Source organism: Lactuca saligna, chromosome 6, assembly GCF_052625555.1.
Source record: "Lactuca saligna cultivar CGN05327 chromosome 6, ASM5262555v1, whole genome shotgun sequence".
Taxonomy (NCBI): Eukaryota; Viridiplantae; Streptophyta; class Magnoliopsida; order Asterales; family Asteraceae; genus Lactuca; species Lactuca saligna.
In genome coordinates this window covers 134975876-134998366 of record NC_136422.1, presented here as the reverse complement: position 1 = coordinate 134998366, position 22491 = coordinate 134975876, and the positions used below count along the sequence as shown (strand labels likewise).

General features: G+C 37.3%; 2 protein-coding genes across 2 annotated transcripts; both read left to right on the top strand.

The window, feature by feature from the left end:
- Positions 1-32: 32 nt before the first annotated feature.
- On the top strand, positions 33-1257 carry LOC145002045 (uncharacterized). Its single transcript, XM_078961356.1, has 5 exons — positions 33-236; positions 326-617; positions 691-766; positions 868-992; positions 1100-1257. Exons 1-5 carry the CDS (start codon positions 93-95, stop codon positions 1183-1185), a joined length of 723 nt encoding a protein of 240 aa, XP_078817482.1. The 5' UTR covers positions 33-92; the 3' UTR covers positions 1186-1257.
- A 3861-nt stretch (positions 1258-5118) lies between these two features.
- Positions 5119-18989, top strand: LOC145002923 (uncharacterized). Its single transcript, XM_078962100.1, has 3 exons — positions 5119-5158; positions 5242-8314; positions 18905-18989. The coding sequence occupies exons 1-3, from the start codon at positions 5119-5121 to the stop codon at positions 18987-18989; spliced, it is 3198 nt and encodes a 1065-aa protein (XP_078818226.1).
- Positions 18990-22491: the final 3502 nt, after the last annotated feature.

Here is a 22491-nt window from a genome sequence, read left to right as displayed (position 1 = left end):
TTGAACTTTTACTTTATTTCATAGTACAAGCAATATGTATTAGAAAAACCATCAAGTATAGCAATTATTAACTGAAGTGTTTTTCAGTTGAAATGGATATTTATCATACTACTGTTAATGAATTTTCTGCTTTGGGGCAAATATATGAATGGTGGAACATTACAAGTGTTAGAGTATTGTATGTTTGGGAGGACATGGAAAACAACAGGATGCTCTTGTGGATGATAGATCGCCAGGTAAGGTTTTTTTCCAATTAAAATATTCAACTTCTATTAAAAGTTTAATTTTGTAAATAATACCATTACCATTTTGTTATTTACACCAGAGAGAAAAAATATTAGCAATCATACCTCGCCATTTAGTGCCCGGATATCGAAACATGAATCTGAAAGGAAATGTATTCTCTGTGCAACATTTCCAAGTTGATGAATACCATTTGGACAATCCAATGTACCAACAGTACAAAATCTGCACCAGTGATAAGGCGATAATGATAAACCATGCCACAACTTTTACTCGGTTAGTAAGCGATTTTGCCAGTGGATATCCACTTTATCCAATTGTGTCTACTGTCACAACTGTTGCACAAGATCATACAAATAAAAGAAGGCTTGTTGGTATATTTATATCTTTTCTTTAATCATTTTTATATCATCTACTATAAATTTAACAAGAAAATATGTTTTTTAGATGTGGTTGGAAGAATAGTATGGGGAAATCGAATCAGACAGCTGCGATCATTTGAGTTAATTCTCCAAGATGAGACGTAAGTATATATGTATTTAAAAAAAAATTAAAACAACATAGTTTTTTATTAAATTTATTATCATTCATTATAAGAGTTTAAACAGCATTACCTTTTAATAGGGGGAACGTAACAAAGTTATTGTTGTATAACGTACCAGCAAACCTTATGATTAAGGTTATTGTTGCAACATACAACAAATCCATACTCTATGTTTCTTGCATGAAGCTGGTCCACAACAATTTGGGTCAGTTAAAAAATATGATCAGTATATAATTTATATTAATATCAACATATTCCAAATTGTAAATACATATTATTAAATTTTATGCCACATGTTTCATGTTTTTGCAGGTAATTTATTGGTTTCTACTGTTTTAACCGACTTTGATGTTGAACCACAAATGTATGAAGCTGATAGGATTAGAGCTAGATATTGATGAGAGAGTATTAGAAAAAGATTTTCTTGAAAACTTTTTTAATTCCCGTGTTTTCAATTCAGTTGTGGAACTTTTAACACATATGGTTTTACCACATTATATCTTTTATCAGTTTTAAGTTTTATTATTGGTTTTGTTAATTTGTTAACTTTTCATTCGTGAATGTGGTGTTTTTATTTTCTTTTTGACTTACTATATATATATATATATATATATATATATATATATATATATATATATATATATATATATATATATATATATATATATATATATATAATTGCTTGTAACTGGTATTGGTTTCATATCGATGGATGTGGATTCGCATATGAAATCAATTGTGTTCGCATATATGAAATCAGTTCGCATATGACATCAATTGAGTTCGCATTTGGTTTTGTGGGTCAAAACAGTTCGCATAAGAAGTTCACGATTTGTTTGAGGTTAATTGATTTTGATTTCGCAAGCTTGGAGTCGGAGATCTGGATTGTGTTCGCATCTATAGAATGCGAGGAGAATTTAATGGTGATATTCAGTTCGCATTTGGTGACACAAGTACGTGGTTGATGATTTTTGGTTGGTTCGCATTTGAAATCAGTGGGTTTCGCATTTGGGTTCGTATCTGGGTTTCTCAAACAACTGAAATGCGAATATGAGACAACTGATTAATTTCTCAGTTAATGCGATGAAATGCGAATGAACTCAAAGACGGATGGATGCAAGATGCGAAGAACTTGAATGAAAATGCGAAGTTTTTAATGTATAAATGCGAATTGGGGAAGAAAGCTAAGAGTTTCGCATTTGGCACCTGATCTTTTCAAGAAATAATATAAGTGGTCCAACTTCGCAAAATGGGGTCATAAAAAGACAAGTGCAGAATTTTCATTTCGCATCCCTGTAGTTGGACCACTTATATTATTTCTTGAAAAGATCAGGGGCCAAATGCGAAACTCTTAGCTTTCTTCCACAATTCGAATTTATACATTAAAAACTTCGCATTTTCATTCAAGTTCTTCGCATCTTGCATCCATCCGTCTTTGAGTTCATTCGCATTTCATCGCATTAACTGAGAAATTAATCAGTTGTCTCATATTCGCATTTCAGTTGTTTGAGAAACCCAGATACGAACCCAAATGCGAAACCCACTGATTTCAAATGCGAACCAACCAAAAATCATCAACCACGTACTTGTGTCACCAAATGCGAACTGAATATCACCATTAAATTCTCCTCGCATTCCATAGATGCGAACACAATCCAGATCTCCGACTCCAAGCTTGCGAAATCAAAATCAATTAACCTCAAACAAATCGTGAACTTCTTATGCGAACTGTTTTGACCCACAAAACCAAATGCGAACTCAATTCATGCAATTCCTATTTTTTTTTTTTTAAGAATCTACAAAAATAATAATTAAAATTGAATTACATGTAAAACCAATTCAAAACAAAAAATCTTATTTTGTTTCCCGGTATAATTTTGAATACTTTTCAACTAATAAGATAAAAGTAAATCAAAATGGATTACGAATTTTCAAATTTTATTATAAATATACACATAAGTATGAACTATATGTAATCCTTTCATAACAAACTTTTAACCTATATATATATATATATATATATATATATATATATATATATATATATATATAGATATATATAGAGAGAGAGAGAGAGATATTTGCGTAGTAGATGAACCATAGGCGCCAATTGCAAACATATTCTATAATTATAATTTAACATATAAGAAGGCTTCATCGGTTCTACAGTCTGCTACTGCGTATGTTTACTATTTACGATTTTTACTTTCTCGATTATACACCATTCACACTCACTTTGTGTTCCTTTGTACATGCATAAACTACATATATTCTATCGGCTTCACAAAAACCATCTGCTCTATCGGATTCATCAAAATCAAACAGGTATGTGTATTTAACTTTAAATTATCTCTTATTCAAGTACTATATGATGAAAAAGTCTACTATTTATAGTATTTTTTTAGTTAGATGCAACGTGTTTCAAAGTAACTAGCTTCACCTAAGAAAAGAAGTATCATCAAACCAATATATGTCGGCAACTCAAGCATCATCTCCTTATAGACCATTCACATTACCAGAAACACATAAATAAAATCTGGTTTTGATCTAAACTATTATAACAAAAACAAATGGTAATAAATTTCGTATTTGAATAATCATACTTTTTGATTTGTTATGTATAAAATAAAGTATACATTTTTTTGTGTGTTTTACAGTTTGCAATGAGGTTTGACGGTAAAGAAAATAAACATAATAATGTTATCCAAATTGATGCAGAAAATACAAAAGGTATATCACATATTTACAATCATTATTAGTATATCATCGTTATACATTATTCATTTAAAAAAATATTGCAGAAAAACGAAAAGCATATAATAAGGCATGTTACGAACGACGAAAGGAGAAAAACAAAATGAGACGAATAGCTAATGGGGAAGGAAATAGTCAAAACGCAACATTTTTGTCAAATGTGCCAACAGTAAATAGGAATCTGGTGGATATTACCAATGCATCTCCTACATGTGTAATGGATTTTGGTCAAAAAAAGTTGATTTATAATAGAAACCCTTATCAACGTCAGACGGAACCAACCATAACAAAACCAGGTAACTATGTCTGAAGTTATCATATTACAATCTAAGTAGTACAACATTACATTTAACCATAATCTTTCATAATTTACATTCTTAATGAGAAATTTTTGTTTATACGTAGGTATTCAAAGTCAGCCTGACGTAATACTACCTCCACGCGATGAATTGATAACTCAAATTTCAACATCAATAGGTCAGTATTTGATTTTTACCGAAAAATATCATATATATTGGCTAATAATTATGTGTAATTATTTTAATTTTATTTATATTACATTTAACTAATGAATAAAATGTCTACAGATCCACAAGGTTGTATCCATGGCAATGTCACTCCATCAGTACAAAATGGTAGCATCTCGGATGATCCATATAGTTTTGTTTTCGCCGGTATCCGTAAAAAACATCGTGTGGTGAAGTTCAATGATATATGTAGTTATTGTGGGGCAAAACGACTACAATTTGAATCTGCTGGCTTTTGTTGCATGAGTGGAAAGACAAAGTTGGCAGACTCATCTATTCCTGACGAATTACACAATCTTTTCACCTCAGAAACAAAATTAGGCAAATTGTTTAGAAAGAATATACGTGCATACAACACCAACTATTCATTTGCATCAATGGGCGTAGAAGTGGATGAATCGATGGCCAATATGACATCTGGGGTATACACTTTTTGTGTGAATGGAGGGATATACCATAGAATCGATCAGTTAGTTCCAAGGAAAAAGGATGAACCTAAGTTCTTACAATTGTATTTTTACGATGTTGAAGCTGAGATGTCAAATAGACTCGAATGGAAGAATCTTGCTAAACCAATTGTTGAAATTTTGACTCGCGTTCTTGCTACAAACCCATACGTTGCAATATTTCGTAGCCTTGCTGATCTAGGACCGCTCGACAATTACAGAGTCACTTTAAATGCATCAGTAGAACTAGACCAAAGGGTGTACAACCGGCCAACCACATCCGAGGTTTGAAATTAATTATGTACATATGTTTTTGAGAAAAAAGATGTTTCATGTATTAAATATAACTATGCAAATTACGTACCAGTTTTAATCATATTTTTTCTATTGTATAATTTCACAGGTTGCTGGTATTTGGATTGAAGGCAATGACAACATAACCGCATATAAAAGAAGTATTATAGTATATGGAAGGTCCGACAAACCAAAAACAATTCAATCTTATTGGGGATGTTATGACCCATTGTGTTATCCTTTATTCTTTCCAAATGGTGAGCCTGGATGGCATTCTAACATACTAAGGCAAGGGGTTTCATTCAATGAGATGGTTAATGACGACCAAATCTTCGATGAAGATCTAGAAGGTACGCATAGCCACAATTTTAATATTGTTAAATTTTACAAATGTAAAAATTGATATAATTTATTCAATTTAATCATTATGTAGAGACTGATATAAGAACGGGTAGGAAAACTGTAACTATGCGGGAGTACTACTGTTACAAGTTGCAGATTCGATCAAACTTGAACGTAATTATGTTAGGAGGGAGATTATTACAACAATTTGTGGTAGATATCTACATCAAGATTGAGACTTCGCGTTTGGAATTTTGTAGAAAAAACCAATCTACAATAAGAGCGGAGTTATACCAAGGTGTTGTGGATTGTGTCAATGCCGGTGAGGTACAAGCAAGTATGATTGGGCAACGTGTTGTTTTGCCAGCAAGTTTCATCGGAGGTCCTCGTGACATGCGACGACGATTTCTCGATGCTATGGCTTTAGTTCAAGATGGAGGGAAACCTGATATATTCCTTACAATAACGTGCAATCCGAATTGGCCTGAAATCCAAAATGAGTTACTTCATTTTCAAACAGCACAAGATAGACCAGATCTGGTTGCAAGAGTTTTTCGTGCTAAGTTACATGACCTTAAGGAACAACTCTTGAAGAGGCACGTCCTTGGTGTGGTGAGTGCATATGTTTATGTAATAGAGTTCCAGAAACGTGGTTTACCACATGCTCATTTTCTCTTAATAATGAAACCTGAATGGAAGCTCACCAATACAGACCATTATGACAAGTATGTGTGTGCCGAAATTCCAAACCCGACAAAGTATCCTATACTACACGATCTGGTCAAATCACACATGATACATGGTCCTTGTGGTACATTAAACAAAAAATGTTCTTGTATGCAAGGTGATCCACCAACCTGTCGTTTTAGATACCCTCGACAATTCAACGAAGCCACAACACAAGGAAAGGACACATATCCGGTTTATCGAAGGAGAGATAATGGAATTGCTGTGAATAAACAAGGTATTATGATGGATAATAGATGGGTTGTCCCATATAACCCAAAGTTGTTGATGATGTTCAACTGCCATCTAAATGTTGAGGTTTGCTCGAGTATAACATCAGTGAAATACATCTTTAAGTATATTTACAAGGGTCACGACAAGCAAGTTATCCATATTGATCCAGATGCACAACCTGTTGTTATCAATGAGATAAAACGTTTTCAGGATGCACGATACGTCTCCGCTCCAGAAGCAGTATGGCGAATTTTTAGCTTTTCTCTTAATCAAATCCACCCTAATGTGATCACTTTGCAATTGCATCTTCCAAACCAACAGTTGGTTAGGTTCACTGATGATGATGCAATGAAATCAGTTGTTGAGAGGGAGAAAGATAAGAGATCAATGTTGACTGCATTTTTCAAGATGAATAAAGATAACGTTAATGCAAGAGAATATTTATACAAAGATTTTCCCAAACACTTCACATGGAATAAAGAATCGCGTCTATGGAATCCTCGAAAAGTATCACGAGCAGTTGGTCGTTTGGTTTCTGCAAATCCTGCTGAAGGTGAGCGATACTATCTACGTGTGTTATTATGTCATGTTAGGGGTCCTACATGTTTTGAAGATCTGTACACAGTCAATAACGTAAGACATCCCACATTTCGAAAAGCGGCTCTTGAAAGAGGGTTAATAGAGACAGATGATAGTTTATCGCAGTGTCTTGTAGAGGCCTCCTTGTTTCAGTTTCCAAATGCTCTCAGAAGGTTGTTTGCAACGATATTAGTTTTTTGTGATCCTGGAGATGTTCGCAAGATATGGAATTCCCACTACAATTCTCTCTCCGAAGATTATAGTAGACAATACGATAATGTCAATCGAGTACAAAATATGGTCCTTACAGACATAAGCGTATTCCTACAGTCTATGGGTAACAAGCTTGATAACTTTGATCTCCCGACTGTAAACACCGATTTGAATTTTCAGTCTGGAGTTTTTCGAGAGGTACAAGAAGAATGCTCTATAATTGTGGAAGATGACCATTTGCGTGCCAAAGAGTTTCTCAATCCTGAACAAAAATATGCATATGATGAGATCATGAGGCATGTGTGTACTGATTGTACAGGAGTGTTCTTCATAGATGGTCCTGGCGGAACAGGAAAAACATATCTGTACAAAGCTTTACTTGCTAATATACGCAAACTTGGTCATATTGCACTCGCCACAGCTTCATCGGGTGTTGCGGCTAATAACATGCCTGGGGGGAGAACAGCTCACTCGCGTTTCAAACTTCCTCTAACTCCAGATAATAACTCATTCTGTAGAATCCAAAAACAAAGCGGTACCGCTCAACTACTTCGGCTTGCAAAAATAATCATATGGGATGAGGCATCGATGGCAAAGCGACAGGTGGTGGAGGCGTTTGATCGGACAATGCAAGATATCACTGGGGTGGCACTCCCTTTTGGTGGAAAGATAATGGTTCTGGGAGGCGATTTTAGACAAGTATTGCCAGTCGTAAGACGTGGGACACGAGCACAAATTGTAGACTCTAGCCTACGAATGTCGCCTCTTTGGTCTTCGATTATAAAGTTGCGGTTAACAATAAATATGAGAGCACTTACTGATCCATGGTTCTCAAACTTTCTATTACGGGTTGGTGATGGAGTTGAAGAAACAGTGGACGGAAGTTTTATTCGCATCCCTGATGATATGGTCATTCCATACACTGATAAAGAAAAATCATTAGATTCTTTGATTGATGCAGTGTTTCCCTCATTGGAATTTAATAGGTCTGAATCAGATTATATCATATCGCGGGCAATATTATCTACAAAAAATGATAGTGTCGATGCGATTAACGATTACATGATCGATCGATTTCAAGGAGAAGAGAGAATTTACTATAGTGTCGATGAAGCCATAGATGATAAAAATGGCTTCTATCCGTTGGAATTCTTAAACTCGATCAGTGTTAGTGGTTTACCTCCGCATTACCTTCGATTAAAAGTTGGATGTCCGATAATACTGTTACGGAATATTGACCCAGCAAATGGGTTGTGTAATGGCACCCGATTGATATGTAGAAGCTTTCAGCAAAATGTTATTGATGCAGAAATAGCTGTTGGTCAACATGCAGGAACAAGGATATTTTTGCCTAAGATTCCTTTATGTCCATCTGATGATGATATGTTCCCATTCAAGCTAAAGAGGAAACAGTTTCCTATTCGATTGTGCTTTGCAATGACAATCAATAAAGCTCAGGGACAAACAATTCCATATGTAGGTATCTATCTTCCAGAACCAGTATTCTCGCATGGACAACTTTATGTTGCATTGTCCAGAGGGGTTTCACGTTGCAATACAAAAGTATTAGTACAGCCTAACGAAAATTCAAAAGGTGATGGGGTTTATACAGCAAATGTGGTGTATAAAGAAGTATTGCACGATTAATATTTTGTATTGTCTTGACTGGTTGCTTTTTATTGGTTATTTGATGCATGATGTAACAAATAACACCATAGTTTGATTATATTGTCTTCAACATGTACTTTTTTTTAACATAACAATTTTGTAATGGAAACATATCACCGAAAGAACTCACGTGCCCCGCCGCTTTGCGCGGGTAGACGGCTAGTATATATATATATATATATATATATATATATCAATCAGATAATCACCACATAATACCCCTGGGTAAATCCGTCCATCAACATAACTAAACACCAACAAACTAAGCCATTATCCCAAAACCAACTACATATGATAAAAAATCTATGTGTATCTTTTACCTATCAAAGGAACAACATAATCCATAAAAACCATAAGAAATACTTCTTCCAACTCCCAAGGGTAAAGCAACCCATAAAGTCCATGACCTTCCATTTGAATCTTTTTTGATATGAAATCCACCAGAAACCAATCTCAGCATTATTTAAAGGCCTGAAATCAACACAAGTACCATAATCATGCCTTAACCATCTTGTCTACTATACTAACCTTCAATTAGATACTAAAATTAGAAAAATGAGAAAGGAGAAAAACTACATGAAATTCCATGTTCATCTAGTTCATAAGAACTTATGTTCATCAATTGGAGCACTTGTTCACCTGCAATTCAAATCTTAAGGGATTAACTTCAAATTCTATTCTTGCTACTGATAAATACACACATAAAAAGGGCTAGAATCGAGAAGGATATGAGATATATATCCCTGAAATTCAGATTGACGAGGGATGAACTTCGAATTCTGTTCTTTCAACCGAGACATAAACATATTCCTTGAATTGCTAAAATTAACTTCAATCGAGTTTATGAGTTTATCAATCTATAAAAGTAGTAAATTAAGTTGATTTTAACAATCTAAGTCGACAGAGATAATCAATTATACCAACACAACACATCCTAACAGCTGATCTGAGTTAATATTGAAGAAATAACATGTGTAGATGATAAGGATTTGTGTCAGAGGGCTCCTAAAGTCATAGATGATGTCGGAGGAGAAGGGAAGCAACTCTGAGTGGAGAATGCGACGACGATTTTGGAAGGTGACACAACCAGACTAAAAGGCGATATTGTGAAGGTAGATGGTGTTCGTGTTTTCGTTTTAATAGGAAGTGTAGAGGGTGTTCGATGGAGCTGTGGCAATTTATGATTCGGATAAAGAAGGATGTGGTCTCAGATCTAGTGAAGGAGGGGGTGCTCTCCCAGTGATGACAATGGCAATGATGTTATAACATGTTATAAAAAACCATTGTGTAAAGTATTAAAGACTTAAAAGTTTCCCACATCGCTGGTAGGATAATAGATAAATGCATAACTTATTCTATAAAAAGGGGATCTAGCTTCTTTGAGAATCAAACCCAACTAAGCTTTAGCCTAGTCGACTCCTATGAGCTGCTGTGTTTTTTACAGTTAGCCAATCCGAATTGGTTCAATTTAGATTCCAAGTTGGTCCGATTACGACTAGCTTTGACCGATATTAACCAAAACCAACTAGCTAACCCTCTAACACCTATTTATAAGCAGTTGGAGACCGTCAAGTGTTTGAGTGCCGATTAATCGTCCGCCTAGACCGATCTTTGCAACACTAATATATATATATATATATATATATATATATATATATATATATATATATGGTCAGGATTTTTAGTGAACCCAACCCATATTATCCTGCGAACCACTCTTATAATGCGAACTTTTCATGTGTGATACATTTCTTTTAAAAGAAAATGACATAAAACATCAAATCTATCCTATAGAAGTATATTTCGAAAAATCTCGAATTTTTTTGCGTATGAGACAGGCGCATATGTGCAGTTTTTTGAAAAAAAATATTACACAAAAAAACTACGCATTTTAAAAGTGATTCGCAAGAAAATATGGGTTCACAATAGATCCTGACCCTATTTATATATATATATACACACACACACACACACACACACACACACATGTACATATCTTAGGTTCAAATGAGAATAATTATATAATTGAGAACACATGAACATATATATATATATATATATATATATATATATATATATATATATATATATATATATATATATATATATATATATATAAGGTTGTAGAACTCACTACTCGATACCTGTTCAGCCGACTACCGAGTAGCGAGTACTCGGATTTGGTAATTTATGTAGAAATATTTTTAGGGAAATTATATATTTCAAAATCATAAGTTAAAACACAAAATTAGATACATGTGTATACACAAAAACTGAAAAACATACATTGGTCACACTTCATGAATAATTATACATATTAATCACCGAGTTGGTCGAGTTTTACAACACTGCTCGCTTCATTAAGGGGCTGATAGGGGAGTACTCGAATTTTGTAACTCACCTCGGTAAGTAGCCGAGTAGCAAGTACTCGGATGAGTAATCAGCAAACCGGTGAGTTTTACAACACTGTATATATATATATATATATATATATATATATATATATATATATATATATATATATATATATATATATATATATATTAGTTTTGTAAAAACCCTGATTAGATCCTGATTAATCTCCAATTAAACCTTAGGCGCGGCATGACAAATTAAAGGGCGCCTAGCGATTAATCCCTGCCTATAAAATGAGTTTAGTAGTATAAAACAATAAAAGTTTAACACCTTGAAGAATTTCTATCTGAATAGAAACTATTTCATGAATCATTAATGTTGTGTTAACCATATTAACTTATAATATTATGATATTACTGGTATTACAAACTTGGTTATGATAGTATTCACATTTAATTTTATAAAATTCAACAAATGAGCAATTAATGATCCCCGATTAATCCCCACCGAGTCGATTAATCCCTTGACCCCACTCGTTCTCTAGGATTTGAGATGGCCACATGATTTTTAGAGTCTACTCGACGAGTTGGAGGACCCCAACTCGACGAGTAGGTGCTGAGTGAGTAAACCCTAATTTCCAAGGGTTATGGCCTATTTAAAGGACCTTAAGCCTTCATTTATGCCTCTCTTATCATCTTAACACTCTGAGAGAAACCCTAATCGGGTTATATTATTGTGTGAGAGGAAGAGAAGCTAATATTTCACATTTTAGAGAATTTTTAGAGGAAGGTTGAGGAGAAAATGCTTGGGACGATTGGGAAAACTCGACGAGTTGATGATCCCCGATAGTCTTGACGCGCTACAACTCGACGAGTTGATGAGGAAACTCGACGAGTTGAGTTATATTTTCCCGATATGTCAGAGAAAATGAAGGAACTCGAAGAGTCACATACATGCACTTGATGAGTGAGGTCAACATAGACTGTTGAATCGGGTGTTAACTTTCATTGACTTTTAGGGTTTGGTCAACACATTAACGAGGAGACCAAGGAAGGGTAAAATTGTCTTTCACCCTTTCCGTGAGTGAGAGGAGGGGTTAGACTAATTTTTAGGGTTGTGGTTATTAAGTATTAATTAGAGATGATTATGATATGTAGGCGGAGTTTAGACCGTTTGAAGAGTATGTGAAACATCCCAAAATCGAGACTCTTTTTTTTTTTTTTTTTTTTTTTTGTTTTTTTTTTTTTGTTTTAAAGTATATTACTTGTAAAATACTTAACGGAAAACAACATTTAAAATTCTTTCAAAAATAATGTCACAATCACAAGTTTCAAAACCATATTAGTAAATAGTATAATATTAGGGTACAATCCCAAATTTCTTAAATGCGAAATATCATGTGTGAATGTGTGATGCGTTGCTACCCTGCCGACTCCTTCCCCTTAGATGAAGAGGTACCTGAAACCAAAACTAAAAACCATAAGCACAAAGCTTAGGGAGTTCCCCCATCATACTCATACCAAATAATGCATAATCTTTGGTATCTTTCAACCGGTATCTGTCGGGCACAGCCAGGAGCTGTGCTCCTCCTCGGTATCTTTCGATCGGTAACTGGGAATTAACCTCCCGTTCGGTATCTTTTAACCGGTAACTGGGAGCTACCCTCCCCTTCGGTATTTTTCAAAAGGTAACCAGGGACTATTTCACCCCTTTTGGTATCTTTCAAACGGTATCGGGGCTCCCTAAGGTGAACTGCTCGGTCTGATAAACCCCTTGTCTAACAACTCCTATAGCTGTGTAGACAACTCCTGCATCTCAGAAGGAGCCAACTGATATAGTGCCTTGGCTATCGGAGCCGCACCAAAGACCAGGTCGATCCTGAACTGTACCTGCCTCTCCGGAGGTATCCCAGGTAGCTCCTCTGGAATTACATCCGTGTACACTCGTACCACTAGCGCATCACTCATCGTCGCCTGACCCGCCTCTCGAGTATCCATAAAATAGGCTACATACCCCACACAATCCTGCTGGAGGTAGCATCTAGCCCTCACTGCTAAACATAAAGCAGGTCCATGTTGTGGCCTCTCACCCTGAATCACTAGCTCTCCCCCACCTATGGTCCTGATCGGAGCCAACTGCTGCACATAATCGATCATTGCCCCATTGGGGCTCAACCAATCCATCCCTATAATAACCTTGTTCCCCCGCAATGGTATGGGAACCAAATCTACAAAGTAACGCTCCTCGTATAACCTCAGAACACAATCTCTGAAGACCTTTGACGCTCGCATTGACTGATCATCCGCAATCTCGACCTCTAGAGGGCAATCTAACATGCTCGAAGACTCAAGAATCCTCTTGCTAAGCGCAAGAGAGACAAATGATCGGGTAACACCCAAATCAAACAACACCTGAACCGGGATACCGTTCACATGGAATGATCCTAAACAAAACATATAACATAAAATAATAATATCACAACTGATATATAATAAAAGTTAGAGAGAAGAAACCATACCTGTCACCACATCGGGTGCGGTGCGAGCCTCCTCGACTGTCAACTAGAAAGCTCGGCTCCTTACCATTGGAGCCTCTGACTTGACCTTCTGGCCATCCGTAACCCGTGTAGTCGTTGGAGTTGGCGCCACCACTGGCGCTGCTACTGATGATGACAACCTGGGGTAGTTGGCCTTTTTATGGCCCCTCTGATTACAATGAAAGCAAATTAGTTCTGACATTAGAACAGTGGGGGCAGGAGCAGTACAATACCTGCCAAAATGCCCGGTCTTGCCGCATTTATAGTAGCCTGATCCCAATCTAGTACGGAAAAACTCTCGCGTGTGACCTACCGCATTTCCCACAGCGGTCCCGGTCCTACTGGCCCTTCGACCTAGTGTCGAATCCCTTGAGTTTCTTCCCTGAAATCCCAACAACCTTCCCTATCTCTGATTTCCTCTTCCCGAGGTGCTCTAAATCAATCTCGCTCTCCCTCGGCCTGACAATCATGGAATCAAGAGTCGGGCAAGTAGAATAACATACATGCTCCCAAATGTCAGTCCTCAACATATCATGATATCGGGTCTTCCGCATCTCCTCATCCCATGTATACCGAGGTACCGACAAGGCTCTCTCCTGGAACTTGGCGGTGATATCCACCACAGTCTCAGTAGTGTGCCTCATATAATGAAACTCCCTGGCCAGCTGCTGAAGCTCCATAGTTGGCGCAAACTTAGCCCTGAACATACTCACAAAATCTGACCAACTCATAGCCTTAATGGCTAGGCCCCTAAATGAATCACCCACTAACTCCCACTAACTCTTGCTCGATCCCTCAAACAACTCGCAACAAAGCAGACCTTCGACCCCTTTAGGCAGAAGCTCATTAACTGTGTAGACTCGATGTCTGCAATCCATCTCCTAGGCACAATAGGGTCGTTCACCCCGTGAAAGTCTGGCGCATCACGGAAAGGAGTCGATTTGATTGTACATACTAGTAAGAGATTATGCTTTTTTAGGACTATGGAATATTCTCAAACATTTTTGCTTGTGTTTTGAGAACTTATACATTTTTTGGTTTTCGGAAATGTGATATTGGGTTTTATGTGATTTTAAAAATGAAAATTTGGTATGGGAATTTAGAGTGTTACAAGTTGGTATTAAAGCCTTGGTTTGAGGGATTCAGATGTACCCTTGGGTGTGTCTGGACTCAAACTGAGGATTTGAGAATTTTTTTCTGAAAAGAAATGGTTTTCTAAAACGAGTAAGAGCTTTGAAGAGAAAACGAGATGAAGCAGTGTGTACAATCAGCCAGAGCCCAAACAATGATTTTCTAAAATACCATTACTAGTTATATTATGAGATACTTATGAGATATTAGAGTTTCATGCTAGAGGATAGGTTAGGTATTTAAGGAATTTAGAGCTAGAGTTTCCTGATTCATGATGCTTTAGCCTAGGAGATGCTATTGATTGGTATTATCTACTATTTACTCAATGTATGTGCTGAGTAGGAGTGCCTAGCAGGAATCTTTTAGAGAGAGATTTGAGTAGAGGAGTAATCTAGGAGAGATGCCTATATGAGCATTTGAGGTATCTATTGAGAGAGTAGTTAGATACCTATGAGAGGCAGGATTGCCTGAGTTCGGTGATGCCTTTTGATTTGTGGATAGAGAGAGTGGAGTTGTATGCTAGACTAGTTTGATGTGTTGGTGGAGGTTATTTGATGCCCGGATGCTGCTTACTTTGTTCTTTGTGGAACTCTTGATGATGGGAGTCAGCTACTAAGTGAATATGATGATATTCAGTAGGTAGATGGCTGGCATCATGAGGAGTTCTTCCACAAATGATGGCAGAGAAGTGTGAGAACCTAGGTAGAGCCTAAGGAGTGACTTTAGTCAAATGAGTATGCTGTTTAGAGGTGAGTATTCGCTGGAGAGCGAACATGTGTAATGATATTGGTGATTGAGAGGGTTAAGCAACTACTTAGGAATCCGGGACGATCCGTGTGGAAAGTATGGGTAGATGTGGCAGGTAGTATGGGCTCGTACTACTGAAAGCAGAGGACCCATACTCAAAATAGGGAGAACTCCATAGGTTCTAAATAGTATATTGAGGGGATTTAACATGGTTCGGGTACCATCATTCGTAGCAGAGTGTCGCCTTTACCAGTTATCCCGCTGTGGTTGTTCAAACTGAAACTGGATATGGTAAATTGTGGGGCCAGAGGGCCATGTTGGTCGAGCTTTAATAGAGTCTATCTTGCGAGGAAAATTCAGTTTAGATCCTAAGGGATTTGACTGGTGAGGTTCCAGTTGGAGTTGCAGGGCTCAACGAATAGTAGACATGATGTTTTGTGGAGGATTGTAATCTGGATTAAGTGATCGACCAATGGTTGAAGTGTCATTTTTCGTGACGAAAATTATATTATTTCTGCTTCCTTTGTGGAGCGAAGGAGATAACGAGCTTCCGATTTCAGATTTTGGAGGTAAACCCCGTGGGGTAGCCTATAGTTGCTATATTTCCATTAGGGTATTTTGTTGTGGGGTATTTCTTATACTGTGAGAGAGTCATCATTGGGGGATGAGATAGATGAGGACAAGGGTATGGATTAGTTAAGTATAATAAGGCATATTTTAGGTGTAGTTCCAGGTAGTAAAGAGGAGTATATCGTGGTGGCAACCCTCGTGGTTTACATTGTATATCGATTGTGAGAGTGTCTAATTGTGTTCCCATTGCCTTCTGAAGTGACTGCCAGAATCGTGAGGTAAACCTACTATCTCGATCCGAGATAATAGACATTGGCACCCCATGAAGTCTTACGATCTCCTTGATGTAGATCCGCATCAACCTTTCCATCTTGTAAGATTCTTTTATTGGCAGGAAATGAGCGGATTTTGTTAATCGATTGACGATTACCTAGATAGTATCCAATCCATCTGTCATCTTAGGTAATTTGGGCATGAAGTTTATAGTAATCCTTTCCCATTTCCACTCGGGTATTACGGGATATTGTAATAGTCCCGAGGGATTTTGGTATTCCACTTTCACCTTGGTGCAAGTGAGATACTTTCTTTCGTAAGTGGCGATCCCTACCTTAATTTTTGGCCACCAATAATGTTGCTTTATGTCTAGGTACATTTTATCCAAACTCAGATAGATGGAATATCATGTCTTGTAGGCCTCGTTCATGATTACTTCTATGAATCCCCCAAACTTAGGGACCCAGATTCTATTCATGAAATAATGAGCTCCATCATCTTTAGCTTCAAGACTTTTATCCACCCCACGTAGTGTTTCATTTGCGACATCCTCTGGCTTCAATGCATCTGTTTGGGCTCCCTTGATTTGTGAGGTTAGGTGCGATTAGATGGTTATTGATAAGGTTCTTACCCAACGACCTGAGTATTCTTTTCTGCTCAGGGCATCAGCTACCACGTTAGCCTTACCCGAGTGATACTTGATTTCACACCCATAATCATTTAGCAGATCAACCCATCTTCGCTACCTCATGTTTAATTATTCCTGATTCAGAATGTGTTGGAGGCTTTTGTAGTCGGTGAAGATGGTGCACTTTATACCGTAAAGGCAGTGCCTTGAAATCTTTAAAGCGAAGACCACAACTCCCAACTCGGGATCATGAGTGGTGTAATCTATTTCATGCATCTTTAGTTTCCTGTATGCGTAAGCTATCACCTTTCCACGCTGCATAAGGACACAACCTAACCCTTGATTCGAAGCATCACAGTAGACTTCGAAGTCTTCGGTCCCTTCTGGTAAGGATAGAATTGGTGCACTGCATGGGCTCACTTTAGGGTTTGGAAGGTGGCTTTTTGCTTTTCTGTCCAGTTAAAAGACACACCCTTTTGTGTCAAGATGGTGAGGGGTTTGGCTATCTGGGAAAAATTCTGGATAAACCTTCGGTAGTAGCCTACGAGACCCAAGAATTGACGAATTTCTGTTGGTGTTTTCGGAATCGCCCAGCCTTCAATGGCTTTGATCTTGGAAGGATCTATGTGAATCCCTTCCTTGCTGACTACATGACCCAAAAAGTTTATACTGCGGATCCAAAATTCGTATTTGGAGAGCTTTGTATACAATTTTTCAGCTCTTAGGGTTTGCAAGATTTGACAGAGATGTTGACCATGCACTTATTTGTTTCGTGAGTAGATAAGGATATCATCAATGAAGACAATCATAGAATTATCAAGGAATGGGTGGAAAACTCAATTCATGAGGTCGATAAATGCAGCGGGGGCATTTGTTAGACCGAAGGGCATCACAACAAATTCGTAATGTCCGTATCGTGTTCGAAAAGCAGTTTTTGGAATGTTCTCTTCCCGGACTCGGAGTTAATGATAACCGGATCTCAGATCTATCTTTGAGAAATAACTAACTCATTGGTGCTGGTCAAATAGATCATCGATTTGTGGAAGTGGGTACCGATTTTTGATGGTAAGCTTGTTTAATTCCTATAATCGATGCACATTCTGAAGGATCCGTCTTTTTCTTGACAAACAAGACCGGAGCTCCCCAGCGTGAGAAGCTTGGTTGGATGAACCCTTTGCTTTTCAGTTCGCTTAGTTGGCTGGATAACTCCTGCATTTCGGTGAGAGCTAACCTGTAGGGTGATTTGGCAATTGATGTGGCTCCTCGTATTAGGTCGATTCGGAATTCGACCTGTCATTCTGGGGGTATTCCCAGAAGATCTTCTGGAAATACATCCGGGAAGTCGCATGCTACTGGGATGTCTTTAATGTTTACTTCTTCTTTGGTCTTATTCATAACATGAGAGAGGAATGCTTAGTCTTTCATGTGTAGGCACTTTTGTGCCTTGATGCACGAGATAAGGCGAAGTTTGGCGCCAGGTTTATCACCATAGATTATTAGGGTTTTGTAATTTTGGAAGTTGAAGGAGAACAACCTTCTCGCAACACATAATATCAACATGGTGGGGGCTTAACCAGTCCATGACGATTATCACATCAAAACTTCTAATATTTACTGGCATCAAATTTATTTGAAAAGAGTGATCGTTTAGTGTTAATGTGCACCCTACATAGATATCTTTGGTTGTTTCGGTTTTCCTATTAGCCATTTCCACTGTGAAGGCTTCGTTGAGCTTCTGGGGTTGCTGATTTAGTAAGTCCTTGAATTTATTACTAACAAAACTTTTCTCCGTCCCACTATCAAATAAGATGCATGCGTACGAGTTATTAAGTAGGAACATACAAGTAACAACTACTGGGTCCTGCACTGCTTCACCTTGACCCATGGCCAATACTCCACCTGATGTTCCTGCCCCTTGACTGTTTTCCTTGGGGCTGTTGCACTAGAAATGGCCGGTTTCTCCACACCCATAGCATGTGTGACTGGCCCCAGTATTGTTGTTGTTGTTGCTTCCGTTGTTGCGGTTGTTGTTGTTGTTATTGTTGTTGTTTGACTGTTTGTTTTGTTGCTGATAAGTCCTACAATATCTTGCAGTGTAACCCTTTCAGTTGCAGCTCGTGCAATGCATCTCTCTGCATTACCCGTGATGGTGGAAATTGCATTTGCTGCACTTAGGTAGAGTCCCCGAGTATTGCTTTGGGTTATTTGGTGTGGATGAGGCTCGAGCATGTGGTGTTGTGTTAGCTTGAGTGGCAGCATGAACAGTCACACTTTGTTTTTCTTTGATGATTTTGAATTTTGTTTTCCCTTCCGCTTGTTGTTTTTCCTTTTCTTGTTATCACCTTCTTTCTTGGCTTCCGCTTCACCTGCTTTGGCACCCTTTTTGTTGCCATGATCATATAGTTTCTTGGCTAGCCTCTTTGCGCTATCATACGTGGTCGGGTTTGTTGCAATTACATTCCCTTGGATTTGCGCGGTCAATCCCCAAATAAATCTCTCGATCTTCTTCCCTTTAGATATGATCAATCAGGGACACAAGAGAAACATATCACTAAACCTTGATATGTACGCATCGATGTCAGAGTTTTGAATCGTGAGGTTCCACAACTCTTGTTCCATTTTCTGGATTTCTCCCCTTAGACAGTACTCAGACAACAACATTTCGTTAAGTTCCTCCCATGGCATCGCGTTCGCCACCGGGACTGTCATAGCCTCTATGTGACTATTCCGCTATGATAGACCCTGATCAACGAATATGCAGGCTACAAACTTGACCTTGTACCTATCCGAACATTTGCAGATTTCAAACACTGATTCCATTTTCTCTATCCATCATTTCAGGGTTATTACGCCTCTCGTACTGTTGAAGGTTTGAGGTTTGGCGTTGGTGAAGTCCTTGTAGGTGTAGGTTTTTGTGGTTCCGTGGTTGGTTCCCTGATTTGTGCTTCCGGTTCCCTGCCTGTTTCCTTCTCTATTGTTTCTGTTGCGAATCTGATCAAGTGTTGCAGTGACCGCAACAAACACTGCTTCTTGGAATGCGACTGAGATTATCTCTGGTGGAGTTGGTGTTGTGTTGTTTCATCGGTTGGATCTTGTGGCATCTTTCTGTCATGGAGCAAAAAGATATTGAGTATCCATGTATTTAGTTTCAAGATTTCTTAGTTATAGCATGGTGTCAGTAATTTGGGAATGTATAAGTGAGTGAATGCATACAATGAATACGTAATAGAAGTAATAGCACATAGAAGATAACAACATCATGATAAAACATATAGCATTTCCACTAGTAATAATCCTTTTAATACATGGAAAATTTGCCTAAAAAGGCATAAAGTACATAGGAACATATATGGTCCGACATCATGACGACCCTATGAGTAGTGTAATCACTTAAACATAAGGTCAATAGTACATATGGTAATACACAAAAAGGAAATCATAATGATAGTAGGAGATACGTATGATCCTTGTCGTGATAAGATGTGTCCTAGGGTGATGAAATCATATCTCAAAATGTTGTGCCACAAGATTAGCCATCTCGGACATCTCCCTGATGAACCCGTCTCTCTTATGCTCCGTCTGTACAACTCGGGCCTCTACTGCTAACATTTATTGCCTAAGAGTGTCAACCTCCTCTTCCAAGGAGCAGGTCCTATCGATGGGGTCCTTTGGTGGTACGGGGTGATCCTGACTCACCTTTGTGGTAGAAGGTGTTGGATTAGTGTTTAAGCCCGTAACCATATTTGGTAAGTATCTGACCCGGTTGTGCATGGTCCTTTTGGGTAACTTGATTGGAGAAATAATAGAGAAAGAGATTATTATGTTTTATTAATATATTATAGGAATAATATATTAATAGGAGAAATCATATTTGTTTAATTAATATTGGTCAATAATTTATTAAGAATTAATTTTGTGATCAAATGTAATTAATTAAGTTGTAGGTGCTGAATTGTAATTATGTGATAGTTGCAAATTAGGGCAATGGATGTCCTATGGGAGAGGTGGACGAATTCAAGGGGATAAGGCCCTTGAAATCATCCAAAGATAAGGCTTTCAAGGCTTATATTATCGTTACTTGGTGGGCAAGCAACTAGATAAGGATAACCTAATCTATATCCTATATAAAGACCCCTAAGCCTAAGGAAATCGGCCACTTGTTCCCTAGGGTTCCTAGAGCCGATTTCTACCCCCCCCCCTCTCTCTCTCTCTCTCTCTCTCCCTCTCTCTTTCCTCTCTAATTGCTTGTGGTGTTTGTGAGCCATTAGAGGTACTACACTTGTGGTACTTGCTTTCAAGACTAATAGATTGAAGATTATTGTTGTTATTGCAATAAAACAACAAGAGATATGTGATCTACTCATCTATATAAATTTCGAAATATATACCTGCTAGCTAGGGTTCTTATTGTGTTCATAAAGTTGTGTATCTAATAGAGAAAACATAGATCTAAATCTAGGGTTGCATGCATACATAGGATTGTTTGTACAAAACCCATCAGTAGTACCAGAGACTTTGGTTGAATTGTTTTCAATTAGTATTACACAATTGTATGAATTTGAAACTTTAGGGTTTATGGCCAATAAACCCTATGAGGCTAGGATTTCGATTTTAGGGTTCTTAAACCCTCGTGTTCGAAATTTTGAAGGGTTTTTCAAACCCTTTCCTTGTAGCCCAAGATTTCGTGATCTAGGGTTTGCAAACCCTTGATTTTCGAGATTTGCCTCATCTCCAAGATAAGTCCCTAAAATCTTACAATTATCTTTTAATTGGTAAATATGGTAGTTAAACATTTTGAATTATCCCCTCCCTAATTTTTGAAATTTAGAGGGATATAAGGGATTAGGATAAATTTAATTGTTTAATTTAAAATAATCCTTTATGATTTAGTAATTAAAATAAATTGTTTAATTTAGATAATTATTAAATCAAGAGTTTTAATATTTAAAATTTTAATTTAAAAGTTATAAATTTTGAAAATTTTATATTGAGATTAAAACCCTAGTATTTTTAAAATGTTTAAAATACACCCTATACTCTTATATTATTACAAGATTAATATATATATATATATATATATATATATATATATATATATATATATAACTAAAATGCTAGTCTTACCGTTAGTAGGTCTCATTCACGAAGCCGATCTATAAGGGGGGGGGGGGTATAAGGTTATGGCCTATAAAATGACCGTTTAATGGGTATCCACTCTTACCCATCGCTTCCTTGATTGGTGGAGGGTCGTTAGCCGAACGGGTAGGATAGGGCAATCCTCTCTTCATTAATATGTATAATGAAACTATATAAAGTAACTGAATGTTTTTTTTTTTCAAAATTCCCAATCCTAGTTACTTTAGGCAAAAGTGAATTGATGCAATCCCATGAAATTACACTTTGCACGTTGCTATGAAGTTAGTGGAGCGTGTGTGGTTAACCAACACACTAATTGGTTCTAAGCAAATGTGGCAAAGGGTGATTCATTGTTTGTCATAGTTCCATGGAGCGTGTGTGGTTAACCGGCACATCGAATAGGTAACTGTAACAATGAGGGCACCATGTATATTTGCATGGTTATTCACACCCGCTTTGAGATCCTCGACATCCCAGTTACAAACAAGAGGGGCATATCGAGATTTAAACATGCCATTGAAAAGTTCAATGAATCTCAAGAAATC

Excerpts from the sequence above, each read along its gene's own strand:
- LOC145002045 (XM_078961356.1), top strand. The coding sequence starts at position 93 with ATGGATATTTATCATACTACTGTTAATGAATTTTCTGCTTTGGGGCAA. Across the intron at positions 237-325 it reads TGTGGATGATAGATCGCCAG|AGAGAAAAAATATTAGCAAT; the intron begins GTAAGGTTTTTT and ends TATTTACACCAG. Across the intron at positions 767-867 it reads TTAATTCTCCAAGATGAGAC|GGGGAACGTAACAAAGTTAT; the intron begins GTAAGTATATAT and ends ACCTTTTAATAG.
- LOC145002923 (XM_078962100.1), top strand. The coding sequence starts at position 5,119 with ATGGTTAATGACGACCAAATCTTCGATGAAGATCTAGAAG. Across the intron at positions 5,159-5,241 it reads CTTCGATGAAGATCTAGAAG|AGACTGATATAAGAACGGGT; the intron begins GTACGCATAGCC and ends ATCATTATGTAG. Across the intron at positions 8,315-18,904 it reads TTCAAGCTAAAGAGGAAACA|TGTAACCCTTTCAGTTGCAG; the intron begins GTTTCCTATTCG and ends AATATCTTGCAG.